At 58.7% G+C, this 15,905-nt stretch overlaps 1 protein-coding gene across 1 annotated transcript; it reads right to left on the bottom strand.

The window, feature by feature from the left end:
• Positions 1-322: 322 nt before the first annotated feature.
• On the bottom strand, positions 323-11,867 carry MDH2 (malate dehydrogenase 2). The gene is made up of 9 exons (XM_056108218.1): positions 11,712-11,867; positions 4,613-4,781; positions 4,064-4,147; positions 3,780-3,889; positions 3,266-3,391; positions 2,528-2,605; positions 1,894-1,993; positions 1,216-1,367; positions 323-611 (listed from the first exon to the last, which is right to left on the bottom strand). Exons 1-9 carry the CDS (start codon positions 11,775-11,777, stop codon positions 480-482), a joined length of 1,017 nt encoding a protein of 338 aa, XP_055964193.1. The 5' UTR covers positions 11,778-11,867; the 3' UTR covers positions 323-479.
• Positions 11,868-15,905: the final 4,038 nt, after the last annotated feature.

Here is a 15,905-nt window from a genome sequence, read left to right on the forward strand (position 1 = left end):
AGAGCACTGGCCTTGCACATGGCTGACCTGGTTCAATCCGCGGCACCCCATAGAGTCCCTGGAGCCCCGTCAGGAGTGATCCCTGAGGGCCGAGCAGGAAGTCAACCCTGAGCACCACCAGGTGTGACCCAAAACAAAAAAACACACCAGAAGGCTGAGAACTAGAACTGCTCTGGTCCAAAGCCTCTGCTGCCATTTTAGTGTAGTTCAGGAACATCTAGTTCAGCCTCCTGAGGTGGCGGCGGCAGGCATGGGTCAGCTGAGTCAGGAGACGTGAAGCTCAGCCCTGACAGGAAGCACACCCAAGAGACACGACCGACACAAACATCAAAAAACGGCTTTTATTGACACGCCGGGAGCCCGGCCAGTGATAGGGGGGTGGGGGGGGTCAGGCGCGGCCCCACAGGGCCGGGGTTTTGGGGGGGACTGGACGGCCATGATGTGTGAATAAGTTAGGGAGCCGAGGCGGCCGGTGCCGCTCACTTCATGCTCTTCACGAAGTCTTCGCCTTTCTTGATGGACGCTTTCAGCTCGGGGATGGCCTCGGCGATCATCTTCTCCTCGAACGGGGTCACTTTGCCAATGCCCAGGTTCTTCTCCAAGCCCTTTTTCTGCAGGAGGGAGGAGGAAGGGGTCAGCTCTGCCCTCTCCCCCAGGACACTGCTGGGCCGGGCTCTGGCACTGGCACGGCATGTCCTGTTGGGGGGGCCTGAACCCGCACCCGCAGACACAGCGCACTCCCAGGGGCCCAGGGCCAACACAGGACACGGCTGCCCAGAGCGATGCTGTCCTGGCAAAGTCAGCATGGGCATGTGCGGCTGCAACCTCCACGAATGAACCTTGTCCCCAAGACCCTTTTTGGTTCAGTTTTAGGATGACACCCAGCGGTGCTCAGGAATTACTCCAGGCAGAGCTCGGGGCCTATGGGATGTTGGGAATCAACCCGAGCCCAGCAGAGTAAGCCCTCCCCTCCAGAGTGGGGTGAGGGGCGCTCCTGGCTGGGGCAGCCTGAGGACCGGTGGTCACAGCCTTTTCTCACCCATCCAGTGGTCTGGGCCACCAAGAAGGCAGATGGGGGACGCAGCAGAAAGCTGTGCCCACACACCCTCCCAACTCCTGTACGGAGGAACTGGGGGTCGCGCACAGAACAATGGGCCCAAGCTCCCGGGACCCAAGGGTGGAGGAGAAAGCCCCTTCCAGGCATGGCACTCGTACCCCCAGCAGCAGCGGGGTGGAAAAGTAGGTGCAGTCAGTCTCCTGGGACTTCACGAAGGAGCACTCCACCACGCCTGACTTGCCGTTCATCGCGTCCACGAGGGAGAAGACGAAGCGCGCGCCCGCGTATGCCATGGACAGGGTGGCAGAGCCTATGACACACACAGGCACAGACGGGCTCAGTCCCGTGGGCAGCCACCCGGAGTCCTGCTGAGCTCAGCCTCCTGGCCAAGACCTGCAGCCGTGACACCCGAGCTCCCACTGGAGGCTGGAGGGTATCCGCCCGCTGCTTAGAGGGAGGAGGTCAGCAACCAGCTCAGCTAGCCTGGCCCCCACTGGCCCAGATCCCCCGCACCACATATGGGTCCGTGAGCCCTGCTAGAACTGACCCTGGGCACAGCTGGGAGTGGCCCCCAAACAAGGTGATGATGTAGCCAGGTGGCACCATAAGAAAAACAGCAAGACTTGGCCAGTCTTTTTTTTTTGCCACACGTGGCAGTGCTCAAGGGACCATACAGGATGCCAGGGATCAAACCCAGGTCAGTGAACCCAGGTCAGTGAACCCAGGTCAGCCGTAGGCAAGGCCAGTGCCCTCCCGCTGTGCTACAGCTCCACCCCGCCCCCCCCCCTCCCCCAGCCAGTCTTTAACCCTAAAACCTGCCGCCTCTGAGGACTTACCGGCCCCAGCCTTAGCCTTCACCACCTCCGTGCCGGCCTCCTGGATGCGCCCCGTGAGGGCAGTCAGCTGGTCCTGGGGGAAGTCCACCTTGGGGGTGCACTGCAAAGTCACAGCCAGAGTCAGTGGGGCAGCGAGCCCCCCCCCCCCGCCGCCTACCTGCATGCCACGATGCAGGAAAACAAGCCCTTTGGTTGAAAGCCGACTGATGGGTGTGTGGTGGGTTCTGGGCAATCGACTAGTGAGATGCGGAAGAACACTACCAATGGTACAGAGAGCCACCCCGGACATTAGTGCCTTGTGTATCCTGCACAGCGACGAAGAGGAAAGAGCCCTGCGCCCCTCCCCCCCCGGGCTCTGCATTGCGGGAAGGTGCCCCCCACAGCACCCTGCAACGCCCCCCAATCTGTGCTTTTGGAGAGAACACCCCGATGACGGGGCATGAGGGGCTGTGGATTTGGGGGTGCCCCTGCATTTCACCTGGGCCCGCCCCCTTCTGAACAGTCCCACATCTCTCCAGCTTTGTTGCATGGGACCTCTTTCCCAGCAGCTTCTGGCCACACACTCTCCCTCTCACCGAGGCAGGACCGCCCCAACCTCCTGAGGCTCCATGCCCGGCCCGCAGGAAACACGCACCTGGGAGATGAGGGGGATGATGGTCTTCCCGGCGTGGCCGCCAATGACCGGGACGTTGACTTTAGCTGGATCCAAATTCTGGCCATCAAAATGTGAAGCCGAGTTAGTCTCACCTGTCGAGCTCTTTCAAGCATCAGCCACATCTGACCCACCCAAGAACCGACGCTTGGCAAGGACATAGAACCTGGTAAATGGCCCCTCAGTGCCCAACTCCAGCCAAGCCCAGCCGTGTCCCCTGGACTCGGGCCTGATGGCGACGGGACCCTGGAGCCAGGAGGCTGCCCCCAGAGTTTCCTGTGAAGCGTCACTGTCTCTCCCCCAAAGGAGCAACAAGCCTTACAGACAGCTGCGGGTCAGCCAGACCCCTGGGCCCCGTTTGGGCAGATTACAAAATGATTCCAGGGGATTCGCAGTCTGTGATTCGGGGCCGGATGCTAGGTGTGTGTCCAACTGGAGGTGAAATACACTGAGAACCTCTCCAGTAGGGGGCTTTGTTTGGGGTGGGTGGTGGGAGTCCTGCATCCTGCAGTGCTCAGGGGCCCTGAGGGGCTGGGGGGCAAACTGGCTCTCTCTGGCCAGAGTTATGGGAGGTGCTGGCTGCCTAGAGCAGTAGACGATGCTGCCCCCAGGGATAGCCCACCTAAGAGTCCAAGTGCCTCGTGGGTGCTGCCATCTGCTGCCCCCCATCCCCCCGACGGGACCCGGCAGGTCACTTGCAAGCGCCCCGGCCGTGCCTACCTTCAGCTCAGCAACAAAAGTGTTGGCCCTGACGATGTCCAGAGTGGTCACCCCAAAGATCTTGTTGGGGTTGTAGACGCCATGTTTCTTGAAAACTTCCGACGTGATGGGGATGGTGGAGTTGACCTGTGAATCAGGAGTGGCCTGATGAGTCTGCCTGAGTGGACAGCAGAGCCATGGCCCGAAAGGCCACTCTACACGGTGACCACAGGTGCCCTGAGCCCTGCCACCCACCGCCACCCGGGCCTGCCCCTCGAGTCCGAATGCTGTTCTGTGAGGAGGGGACAGAGAAACTCAGCACTTAACCAGGAACGGTTGGGGAGGTCAGAGACCAGCCCCAGCCCACTGCCCAGGAAGGGACCAGAGGGATCCCCCAAGCCCTGGGTGTGGGGCGGTCAGCGAGAGCATGTGTGTCCTGGAGACAAAGGGGGACTAAGAAGAGCCCCCAAGTCTTTGGGAGCCACCGGCAGGAAGCAGCCAGAGCAGGCGCCCCCCGCACCCCATAGGCACTCACCGGGTTGGCGATGACACAGATCATGGCCTCGGGGCAATGCTGGGCGCAGGCTGAGGCCAGGGTGGCCACGATGGTGGCATTGGTGTTGAAGAGGTCATCCCGGGTCATGCCTGGCAGAGATAGTCGCCTCAGGACACATACTCCAGATGGGACCCCGGCAAGCCAAACCCTTCACCGCACCAAGTAGCCACAGCAGAATGTGGGGTGGTGGGTCCCGACCCCAAGCTGTTTTCAGGGAGACCGCGGCTCTCACCCCCCATGGTGAGCAAGGCTCACACACGCACCTGGTTTCCGGGGGACCCCAGCTGGGATGACCACCACTTCGCAGCCCTTCAGGCAGTCTGGCAGCTGCTCGGGTCCCAGGTAGCCTAGAAAAGCCCAAGGAGAGTAGTCACAGGCGGCACAGCCTGGGAACCCTCCCCACCGTCACCCAACAGGAGCTGTGCCCGAGAGCCGGACAGTGGGGAGGCGCATCTGAGGGACGGGCCTATGTGGAGGCCGCAAGACACCTTCAGTCCCCGACAGACTTCACGGGAACCTTCGGAAACACCGCAGAGCCCAGGGGAAAGGAGGGAGTGCAGGACACGGAGGGCAGGGAAGCCGGACAGGGCCCGGCGTGGCCGTGCAGCGTGCGGGAAGGCTGGAACCCTGCCATGCGTGTGCTCCTATGCAGTAGTGCCCCAGGGGCCACCCAGGTTGGGACAGTGACAGGTGGGTGTAGACAATGAAGGGCCTTGTGGGGACGGCACAGCACCCCCAGGGCGTCACAGTGCAGAGTGCCCAGTGCCAACACCCGGGTGGGCACAGACGGTGCCTGCATCCCACACTCATACCTTTCACGTGGGCTCTGGTCTCGATGTGGCTGAGGTCGGCGCCCACCCCGGGCGTGTGTGCGATGTCATAGAGCGTCAGGCGGGTCACCAGTGGGCTGTTCTTCAGGAGGAGGGAGAGGGGCTGCCCGATTCCTCCGGATGCCCCGAGCACGGCCACCTTGGCATTGCTCTGGGGAGAGGCAGAGAGGACGTGTGGGCAGGGAGAACCGCGGAGGGCCCAAAGTCCAGCCGCCCTCCTAGAAAGCCTGGACGAGTGTGTGCAGACGGGGTGAGGGCCAGGCCACCTTCAAACAGGCCCGACAGGCTTTGCTCAGCCTGGAGGCTGGCATGGACCCAGCGGCTCCCCTTCAAAGGGGCTCGAAAAGCCACCGACGCCCACACAGACGTCAGTGGACTGCAGGGAGGTGCAGCAGGGGCCCGGCTGGGAGCCAGGTGACAGCACACAGGAGAGAGCACCCGGCCCGCCTTCTCAGTCTTTTGGGGCCCCGCTTCCTTCCTCAGGGCCCAGCTCTCCAGCGGTCTTGTGCCATCTCCTCGCAACTTGGGCAATTTTGTTTGGTTTGGGGCCACACCACACCCAGCAATGCGCAGGGCTTACCCCTGGCTCTGTGCTCAGGAATCTCTCCTGGCGATGCTTGGGGACTGTATAGGATGCCGGAGACCAAACCCGGGTCTGCAGCGTGCAAGGCCAGTGCCCAACCCGCTGTACTATCACTGTTGCCCCCAAATCTACCTAAGTCTTACCTGTGGCACCCCTGGAATATCCTGGGGGCCTGCTAGTGGCTGGCCCTTGTCTATGCGGCTCAAAGCTTGGGATGCACAGAATCATATGTAGGAAGGCTGTCGGGACACCCAGTGGGGAACCACCTCCATCCAGACCCCCGCAAGTCTGCAGGGAGTCACCATAAAGGGCCCTTCCAGTTCTTCCCTGCGTGTCCAGGGGAACCGTGACCATGTGCTGGACGCTCCACTGACAGCGGCCATCTGGGGAGTCTGGAATGGAGCCGGGGCAGCAGGCAACAGTAACTCACTGAACTTTTACATGGATGGTGGTGTGAGATACTGATACAATTTCATGTGTACCTAATTCCAGTTTTAAAAAAATTCCCCCCCCCCCCAATTTGTGAGCCAGACCCAGCAGGGCTTGGCATGCCAGGGATGGAAGCTGGGTAGGTCACATTCAAGGGCAGCACCTGATCTACAAAACTAACTCTCTGGGCCCAGAATCCAACCACACCCACCACCAGTGACCCCCCCCCCCCCCCGCCAGGTCCCCATTGCTCTTCCCTGGACAGTCATATAGAAGTGGAATCACACCCCAAGTGTCCCCTCTCCCCCAGCACACTTCTAAGGCCCAACCCCACAGCGGCTCCCTGTACAGCTATACACGCCTTTCCACGGCAAAACACGCTTATCCACTAGCTGATCAACATTCGGGCTCTCCCTGCTTTTTGCCTTATCCCAACAGCTCTGAATATTCATGCCCAGCTTTGATGTGACTGTTTGACACTCCGTCGGGTGGATGCCAAGCAGGGACACGGGTGAGCTGCGTGCCGTTCCCCAGGGACAGCCCCGGCGTTAGGCTTCAGCTACAGTCCACCAGGCGTGGCTTCCTGCTGACCTCAAATCAGACTGAAATAAGCAGCCAGTGATTTGGGCCAAGACATGAAGGGGCCAGTGTCCAGGCTGCAGAGGGAGGAAGTGGCCCCCACAGTTCCCCATGGCGTGAGGGCAAGGTGGGACCCAGCACAGAGGAAGTAGCCCCTGTGGGCAGGGGCCCAGGGGAAGGCCAGGAAGCTGTCTGGGAGAGGGTCTGCGAGGGGGTCAGGGTCAGGGAGTAGAGCAGTGGTGATGCTTCAGGTGGGACTCAAGGACCTGGTGGGTGTTTGTGTGTGTGTGTGCGTGTGAGCTGAGCTGCAGGTCGAGGGCTGGTCAAGTCTGCACACACCTGTGCAGGTCCTGCGGGCTCAGGGCTGGGAACCCCAACAGCCATGTCAAACAGCAAGAAGGTCACTGAGGGCAGAGCCCAGAAGAACCAGCACCGCTGGGATGGAAGGGCAAGAGGCAAAGGCGAGACCGATGGAGACCTCAGGCCACTACCGTCACTTAGTAATGCATTTTTTCTTTATGGGTCACACCTGGCTATGCACAGGGGTTACTCCTGGCGCTGCACTCAGGAATTAGTCCTGGTGGTACTCAGGGGACCATATGGGATGCTGGGAATAGAACCCGGGTCGGCCACGTGCAAAGCAAACGCCCTCCCCGCTATCGCTACAGCCCCAAGTAATGAATCTAAGGCTGCTTCCCGTGACTTCAGACGGGAAGACCCTGACCCTTGGCCATCACCAAGCTGGAAACACTAGAAGTGAACCCAATCCTCACTGGCCCGTTACTGCGGTCTGCAGGGGAGTGGCCAAAGCCCCGCCTTCCTTTCCGCCCTCACCTGTGTTGAGGGGAAGCTGGGGTACAAGCCAATCAGCTGCCCGAAGACACTCGCCCCCGTCCTGCAGATGAACCCTCCTAAGTGGGTATCCCTGGGACTCATAAAACATCTCCAAGCTACAGGGGCTGGAGCGATAGCACAGCAGGTAGGGCGTTTGCCTTGTACACAGTCGACCCGGGTTCAATTCCCAGCATCCCACTGTGGTCCCCTGAGCACTGCCCAGAATAATTCCTGAGTGCAGAGCCAGGAGTAACCCCCATGCATCGCAGAAGAAAAATCTCCAATTACAAGCTGGGGAGATGGGACAGCAGGGAAGGCGTGTGCCTTGCACACAGCAGACCCAGGTTCGATCCCTGGTACCCCATGGTCTCTGATCCCCGAGGGCAGAGACAGGAATAAGTCCTGAGCACTGTTCGGTGAGGCCCCAAAACCGTAATGGGGAAATTAAGGTTGTTTAAAAAATATTTAAACAACCTTCAGTCAGCAGCAAGCATGTTTCTAACCAAAACTTATAAACAAGGAGGGAGATCCATTCTGTTCCTGACAGGTAGGCAGCTGCCAGGGAGATGCACGGTGACAGAGAATTCCAGAACACCCCGTGTCACCCACAGCGGCCACCAGGTCACAATGTCACTACACACTGCACCCAATGCCACTGAGACCTCTAATAATGAACCTCAATTTGCAAAAACCAAAAGGGGCTGGAGAGACAGGATGGCGGGGAGGGCGCTTGCCTCGCAGCATCCAGCGAGTCCACCAGGAGTGGTCCCTGAGCCCCTGAGCACAGAGCTGGGAGTAAGCCCTGGGCACCTCAGGGTGTGATCCCCAAACCCTCATGCATGGAGGGGTGCGGCTCAGCAGTATAGCACCTACATGCATGGCCTGGATCCAATTCCCACCCACATACCCCAAAATCAAAATCAAGGAGCTGGGAATGTAGCTCAGTAGTAGACTGAGGATTTGCATGCAGGAGGGCCCTGGGTCCAATCTCCAGAGGGAACCGCCCCCTCAAATTTCAAAACCAACTGCCCCCTGTCCCCCAGTGTGATCTGCTTAAGGATGCATTATCCAAAAGGCCACAACCAAGATTCGGGGAGGGGAGAATTTGTTGTCTTTTTTCCCTTGTAGGTGCTGGGATCCCAGAGCAGTATCACAGAGGGGGAGGGCGCCTGAACTGCAGGAGGTTGAATCCCCAGCACCCCATATGTACCCCCAAGCACTGCTGGCTATGACCAAAAAAAAAAGGGGGGGGGGGGCTGGAGAGATAGCATAGCAGGTAGGGCGTTTGCCTTGCACGCAGCCGACCCAGGTTCGATTCCCAGCATCCCATATGGTCCCCTGTGCACCTCCAGGAATAATTCCTGAGTGCAGAGCCAGGAAGCAACCCCTGTGTATCGCCACGTGTGACCCAAAAAGAAAAATAAATAAATAAAGCTGGCGTCATAAGGGGCCCAGAGACAGCTAACTGGTGGGATATAAACCCTGTGCACTGGAGCTCACCGAGCACCCACCAGTACAACTGATGTGGCCCCCAAAACAAAAACACCCAACTGGGGCTCTGAAGCTTAGTCTTTGAGTTCACAGGTTCTGGCCTAACCAAGTCAGAACCCCGGATGCAGCTGTCTCAACCACCCACGTTTCCATTATCTCTGGCAGCGATGGGCTGGCCCTGACCCTTCGGTCCGCCCGATTCCAACTCTGCACACCCCCCGCCCCACCACCAGTTCTTCTGCTGGGTATTTCTGTGATCCCACAATGCAGAATCCTCCACCTCTGTTGTTTGGCTTTGGGTCACCCCTGGCAATGCTGAGGGCTCTGCACTCAGAAATTACTCCTGGTGGTGCTCGGGGGACCATATGGGATGCCGGGGATTGAATCCTGTGCACATAAACGCCCTCTCTGGCCCCCATCTACCTCTGTTCTGAATCGCACCTTCATCCTTCCAAGTCCCTCTCTCTTCGTCAGAGATGCCTATGAAAGCACATAGGGCCGAGAGACAGTACAGGGCAAAGGCACTTGCCTTGCACAGGGCTGAACCAGGCTCAATCCCTGGCACCACCAGGAGCGGTGGCTGGGCCCAGAAACAGAAGCCCGCACACTGCCATGCAAGGCCCCAAGTAAAATAAAACCCGAGGACTCTCTCCTCAAACCTCTTCCCCAACCAGCTCGTTTTCATCCCTTTATCTCACTTAGGTTCCTAGCTCTACCACCAAGCTCTCCTTCCTCACCGCCTTGCTCAAAAATCCCCCCAAATTTCCTCAGGGCGGGAATACAGTGTGGTTTCCAAAGCCCAAGGAGGGCCGAGGGCCCGCTGTGAGGGCACAGTCCCACCCCACTGGAACTGAGGATGAAAAGGACAAGACGTGCATCTCCATCAAGACTCATACTGCCAAGGAAGGGTCCACAGCAGGGCCCATGAGTGCTAGGTCCCACCCAACATGGACCGAGAGTGGGCGAAAGCTGGCCTTCAAGCACTCGGGTGCCAAGGGGCCGTTTCTGTCTGATTTCAACCCTGCAGGGGCAGAAAAGAACTCTTCAGTATCAGAGATGAGCTTCGTGCCTCGCAGCTACATCAGCACTTCCTTACTCTTTCCAAAGTCTATTTGGGGCAGGAGAGACCGCACAGCAGGGAGGGTGCTTGCCTTGCGTACGGTCAACTCAGTTCAACCCCCGGTTCCCCTGACCACCACCAGGTGAGGAGTAAAACCTTAAAAAAATAAAATAAAATAGGGCTGGAACGATAGCACAGCAAGTAGGGCATTTGCCTTGCACGCAGCCAACCCAGGTTTGATTCCCAGCATCCCATATGGTCCCCCAAGCACTGCCAGGAGTAACTCCTGAGCATCGCCGGGTGTGACCCAAAATGCAAATAAATAAATAAAATTAAATTTAAAAAGCCCAATGGGGTTGCTTCTAAACTCCCACATCTTACATGTGTTAGAACTTCTGGGCCAGGAAGACTAGGAGTTGTGTGTCCAACACATCATTCCAAGGAAGGACACGGGACGGGATCAGAGGCACCAAGGGAGAACAACGCACAGTTTGGCTCCTGCGTTGAACTGATTCCTTCTCTGTCTGTACCTTGCTGTCCAATGGGTCTTGGAAACCCACTGCATCCGGCTGGCCCCTGCCCAACCCTGCAAACCTCACCTCCAAAGCCCAAACCAGCCTTGGTGTTCCAGGCCCCGCTCCAATGTAAACACCCCCCCCCCCACCATCTGATCATCTTTCAGCAAACCCCACTGTTTTCTTTTTGGTGGGAACAGGACACCCCCACCCCATCTTCATCACCTCCACTTGCCCTAAACTTACTCAACTCTGGCCCATCTCCAGGTCCATCTCAGCACCCGCAAACCCGCCCCACAGGGTACTTGCAAGCCCAGAGAGACACTCAGTGTTGTATCTATTTTTCCAAATGAATCTAAGGCACAGGAAACTCAAGGGGAGAAGCAACATGATTACAAACCCGGGGCCTCCACCATCACCTCTCTGAGGGAGATGCTAAGGGGCCAAGTGGGATCTCCCGGGTCCTCAAACTCTGTCAGAAGCACCTGGGGTGCCGTGTAACGCTAGAAAGTGCCAGGTGTTCGCCACTGGCGTCCAGGTGACTCTGACACAGCAGCATGGGCCACCCAAGGGCTGAGAAGATGGCTAAAAATAACTCAGGCTTAGGAGTCCCAGGCCAGGCCCGACATCAAGGGGGTAGGATGGCTCCTTACAAAAGGTCCAGGGACATGGCTAAGGGGGTACAGCGCTTGCCTCATACTCCTGAGGCCCTGGGCTTGACTCCAGCACCAAAAACCAGCAACAATTAAAAATATACAAGGGGGGACTGAAGTGATAGCAAAGCGGGTCGGGCGTTTGCCTTGCATGCGGCCGACCCGGGTTCGATTCCCAGCATCCTATATGGTCCCCCAAGCACCGCCAGGAGTAATTCCTGAGTGCATGAGCCAGGAGTAACCCCTGAGCATCGCCGGGTGTGACCCAAAAAGAAAAAAAAAATGTACAAGGGAGGCTGGAGATAATACAGCGAGAGAAGGCAATTGCCTTGCACGAAGAGGTTCAGGGTTCGACCCCCAATCCCACATCCGGTCCCCTGAGCCCGCCTGGAGTGAAGCCCTGAGCACCGTTGGGCGTGGTCCCAATAATTGAGAAAAAGACACGTTTATGTTAAAGGTCTGGGCCTTTTCCAGGGATTAAGACGCTTGCCTTGCATGCAACTGACCCCCAGTACGAGTCCCCGCACCGCATATGGACGCTGGAGCACCACCGAGGGTGGGGGTGGGGTAGGGTGGTCACTTCTAAGCACGTGCCCGACAAAGCCCCAGCGCGGCGCCGGCTGTGGCCTCCCAATCCCGCTGCCCACGAGCGAGGGGCGTCGGAGGGGCGTCTGGGGTGCGGAAGGGCACGAGCCGGCGGGCGCGCGCGGAGCCCCAGGCCCCCCCGCCCGCGCGCTCCGAGCCGGGTCTGCAGCGGGACGGGGCACATCCGCCGCCGGGGAGGCGGCCAGGAGAGCCGGGCCGCCCCGAGGAGCTCCGGGACGAGCTGCATCGGGATGCAAAGTCCCCGCGGCCCCGGCCCGGCGGCCCCGGCCGAGGCGGGCGGGGGTCGGCGGCGCGCACGGGGGCCCGCCACGCAGCCCCCTCGCGGGCTCACCTGGGCCGAGGTGCCGAAGCGGCGGCGGAGGGCGGCGCCGGCGGGCCGGGCGAGGGCGGAGAGCATGGCTGCGGCGCGCGGCGCGGGCGGCGGGCGAGCGGGCGGGCTGGCGGGCGCCGACGAGTGACTCCAACGACCTCCACACGGTGCAGGGGCCCCGTCCGCCGCCGCGCGGGCCTCGCGAGAGCGGCCGCGCTTCCGGCCACGCCCCCTCCGCGCGATCTCGCGGGACCGGCCCTGGGCGCGCCGCGCCGTCGCGCTGTGCCGACCGGGTCCTAGCGCGCGCCGGCTCCGTGCGGCCCGCGGGCAGCAGCGGCGGCGGCGGCGGCGGCGGCGGCGGCGGCGGCGGGGTTGGACGAGGACGGGCTTTTCGGGACGAGCCTTACGGGAGCTCGTTATCCAGATGGGGCCCGAGTCTGGCCCGGAGTCGCGGCGTGCGTCCCCCACCCCCTACCCCCTCCCCCGGGGAGACGGGAGGCGGCTCGAAATGCTGCAACGAGAGCCCCACCCGCACCGGGCCCCGCAACCAACCATCACTCCTGTGCAAACGCCTCTGCTCCCCCCAACGCGCACAGACAATCCCCCCCGCCGCTGCCGTCCACCCTCGGGGCGCACTGGATCATCTCCCCTAAATGGACAGAAGCCTAGGGCCCCCACGACCCCGCGGGGCAGGCTGCCTCCGAGCCCCCTCATTTAGCAGTTGAGCACGGTTCAAGGAGCTTTGTAGGAGAGCTGGGGCTCGAGGTGGTCACGTGCGCGCCCGCAGCTTCGCCCGGCAACGCTCAGATGTGTCACCCAAGCTTGTTTCTGCCATAGGAACCGCGGGCGGGCGCTCGCTAGTTGTCCCACGGCCCTGGAGCCCGGTTTCCCTTCACTCCCGCTCTGTCTCCTGGGCCCACCGGCCCTCCGGGGTCAGCGGCAAGTGGGGCCTTCCGAAGGCCTGGTAGGTGGACAGACAAAACGCCGCCGTGGCGTGGGGGTGGGGGGGTTTCTGGAGCAGTGGTCAGGGAAGTAGGGGGTGAAAAGAAGTCAGCACACCCCTAAGCGTTATAACGGATGCTGGGTCATCCTGGCGTCAGGCCTCCTGCCACCCCTATGACATCCCTACTGATGATTCCCTTTCTTTAGGGCCTGTCCCCAATATTCCCCCCCCCCCCCCCCAGAGTCAGAACATATCTGCACCCACTGGGGACCTCAAAGGCCCGACTTCTGGGCCCTATTCCCCCAAACACTGCAGGGTGTGAATGCCCCCCACCCACAGCGCCCCTAAAAAAAAAACGAGCAAAATACCCACAAAGTTGTGGTCACTGGCTCGCTTCCTCCCTCTCTCCCAGTGTTTATGGAGCCCTTGGACGGGGCTGAACTCCAGCTGCCTTCCTGTCTTCAAGGTGCTCAGGGCCTTATGGGGGAGGCAGGGAAACTGCTACTTAAGTAGCAAACAGTTGCCAACCTGCGAACTGCCCCAGGGCTGCGGCCACACAGAAGATGCTTGGCAGCCCGACTGGGGACCATGGGAGACGTTCTCAGGAGGGTGACACCTCTCAGCTGAAAGAGTGGGTGCTATTCTCAGAGAGGTGGGGGGAGAGAGAGAGGGAGAGAGAGAGATGGAGGGAGAGGAAGGAGGAGAGACTAAAAAGAGGGAGGGAGGGAGAGAGGTCTTGCTGGTGTCACAGTGGTGGATTAAGGGGTACTAGAAACTGGGCCTTGAAGAGTATAAAATATTTTCCCTTTTTGGTGTTGTGTAAACTCACACAAAAGGGGCACAGCACCCAGCGACGGTGGCTCTATCTCTCCCGCCACCCGCGTTCGGTAGTCTCACCCCTCTCCCACCCCGGAGAGGTCGATGGCAATGGTCACGCGGAGGAAGGAAAGAGGGCCAGGCTGGTAGGTATTAGTTGTAGTTTATTCTGATTCTCTCCTCATCTGTCTCTGCTCCTGTCTCTCTCTGTCTCTCCTCGTCTCTGCTCCCCTCTGCCCAATCTACCGTCTCCTTATATCTCTCTCCAAGAGGAATTGGGGAAGCAATTACACGTAGGTGCAGTCACAATTAATAGGGGTAGAAATCTTAGCCTCAGGGAAGGCCGTTCCTAGGACAGATCCTCTCTCATCATGAGGACCCACCCTAGAGCGGAATCCCAAAGGTGTGTCTCTCCTCTCCTTGGCCGACAAGCATATAAGCAGGAGCGATAGCACAGCGGGTAGGGCGTTCGCCTTACAAGCGGCCAACATGGCCGACCCGAGTTCGATTCCTCCGCCCCTCTCGGAGAGCCCGGCAAGCTACCGAGAGTATTCGATATGCCAAACACAGTAACAACAAAGTCTCCAATGGAGACGTTACTGGGCCCGCTCGAGCAAATCGACGATCAACGGGAGGGCCTTTACCTTTACCTTAATATAAATCATTTTGTATGGATACAGTAAGAAATATCTTAAACTTATAGAATTGCTCTCCTAGGGCCATCTCGATCTCAGACCACGGTGCTCAGGCCAGATAGTCTTTCCCACCCCTAGCAGGATCCTAGTCTCGTCGTTACCTTTGGATCATGACAGCATTTGTCTATGATCAAACTCTTAATTTATAGTTAAGAATTGTGGCACTTTGGCCTGGCCCATTTCGCTGCCAGGGTAGCTCACCGCTTGCCCTGGGTCCATTCAGTCCCTCGTCGGGACCCTGCTTTTGGGGTGTTAGGAACTAAGGGCAACTGAGGCCTAAATCGAGAAAGCAGATGCCCGGGAGTGAATAATATTCAAAGCCAATTGAATCCTAAATTACAAAGCATAATGTTAACGGTCTTCCTGTATCTATACAAAAAGTATATTACTTTAAGGTAAACTGTTCATAAGGCATAAGGAGAGGAGAAAGGCAATATTTCACTCATATATCTAAAATCATAGATTTCTGAGAAACTGATCTTACAAATTAACAGTCTGATTAAGGGGAAAGCTGATTAACTGGGTGGGAAGGAGAGCATAGGGAAGACTGTTTACAGATAAACACAATGGAAGTGGAAGTGCTTCAGGAGCACTGTGATGGGTGTAACCAGATTGATGGGTGTAACCAGATAATCCTAAACTCCTTGTACTCCAACAGGTGTTTGGGTCACACCCAGCAGTGCTCAGGGCTGAGTCCTGGCTCAGTGCTCACAGATCACTTCTGGTCCGTCTCAAGCTTTTCGGGGATGAAACTTGGGTTGGTGCCCTGTCCACTGTACTATCTCCCCAAGCCCATGTGTGCTGTTTCGAGGGTACAGAAGAGCCCCAAGAAAAGCCCAGCAGCAGGAAAGTCCCTCTTTCCTGGGGACAGTGACCATTGGAATGGCCTTGAGGATGAGCCTCTCCTTATCTCTGGTCAATGATTTACCCCTTTATCTTATCAGTAGAGCTGAGAGCATCTTGTTTCCGAGGAGTCTGTCTTTCCTCTTGGAGTTCATTGTCCAGCATGTGACCAGCCTGAGAGTGGGGTGGAGGGGGCACTAAAAATTTGGGGAGAGTTGATTGGTTTTTGGTAAGGCAGGGGGGGAGGTGAAACAATTGGGGACAAGCAGATTATGCAAGGACAGGAATGTCAGCGCAAAGGTTTGTTCCTCATCCCTTGGGAAGCCCATGTTCATCAGAGACACTCGAATTGTGTTTGAGAAAGATTAGAGCAACCTTGGCCCCTAAGGAAGCTTCCAACCCCCCACATTTCTCTCTGGCTGAGTCCCTTCTTATTGGAGACCGAGGTCTGCAGCCCTGAGAGCGGCCTGAGTGAGGGAAGGGGGGACCTGGTCAGCTCCAGGGCCTGAGGAGGGGCTAGAAGCTGGCGGACACAGTGGCACCGCCTTCAGGAGTCGGCAGAACCACTGGCCTCCTGGGGACACCAGTCCACCTCCTTGGAGCCTGGGAGTCTGGTGCCAGGGAAGCGAGTCATGCAGGGTCCCACAACAGAACCCGGTGTCCCTCCACACTCAGACAGATTTCTGGACCACATCTGTGGCCTGTCCCAGCTCGATGCTCCAACTTGGTCAGTTTTGCCACCAGACTAGTGTCCCACTGGAAGCCAGAATTCCTGATCTGCAGGCTGCCCTCGGCCACGCCGGCTTATTAACTTAGCCAACTCCTGTGTTAGTCTTTGCCCGAGACGCTTTTTTTCCCTGCTCTCTGTGCAGTGCTCACTAGCTCGTGTGCCATTTCTGTGTCAAGTCCACACAGCAA

Source organism: Sorex fumeus, unplaced genomic scaffold (genome assembly GCF_029834395.1).
Source record: "Sorex fumeus unplaced genomic scaffold, SorFum_2.1 ptg000199l, whole genome shotgun sequence".
Classification (NCBI taxonomy): Eukaryota; Metazoa; Chordata; class Mammalia; order Eulipotyphla; family Soricidae; genus Sorex; species Sorex fumeus.

Bases quoted from the DNA above. Each gene is read 5' to 3' on its own strand.
- MDH2 (XM_056108218.1), bottom strand. From the start codon at position 11,777: ATGCTCTCCGCCCTCGCCCGGCCCGCCGGCGCCGCCCTCCGCCGCCGC. The intron at 3,890-4,063 runs GTGCGTGTGTGA...TATCTCTGCCAG, and splicing joins TGGGGTCCCCCGGAAACCAG to GCATGACCCGGGATGACCTC. The intron at 1,368-1,893 runs GTAAGTCCTCAG...TGTGTGTCATAG, and splicing joins GAAGGCTAAGGCTGGGGCCG to GCTCTGCCACCCTGTCCATG.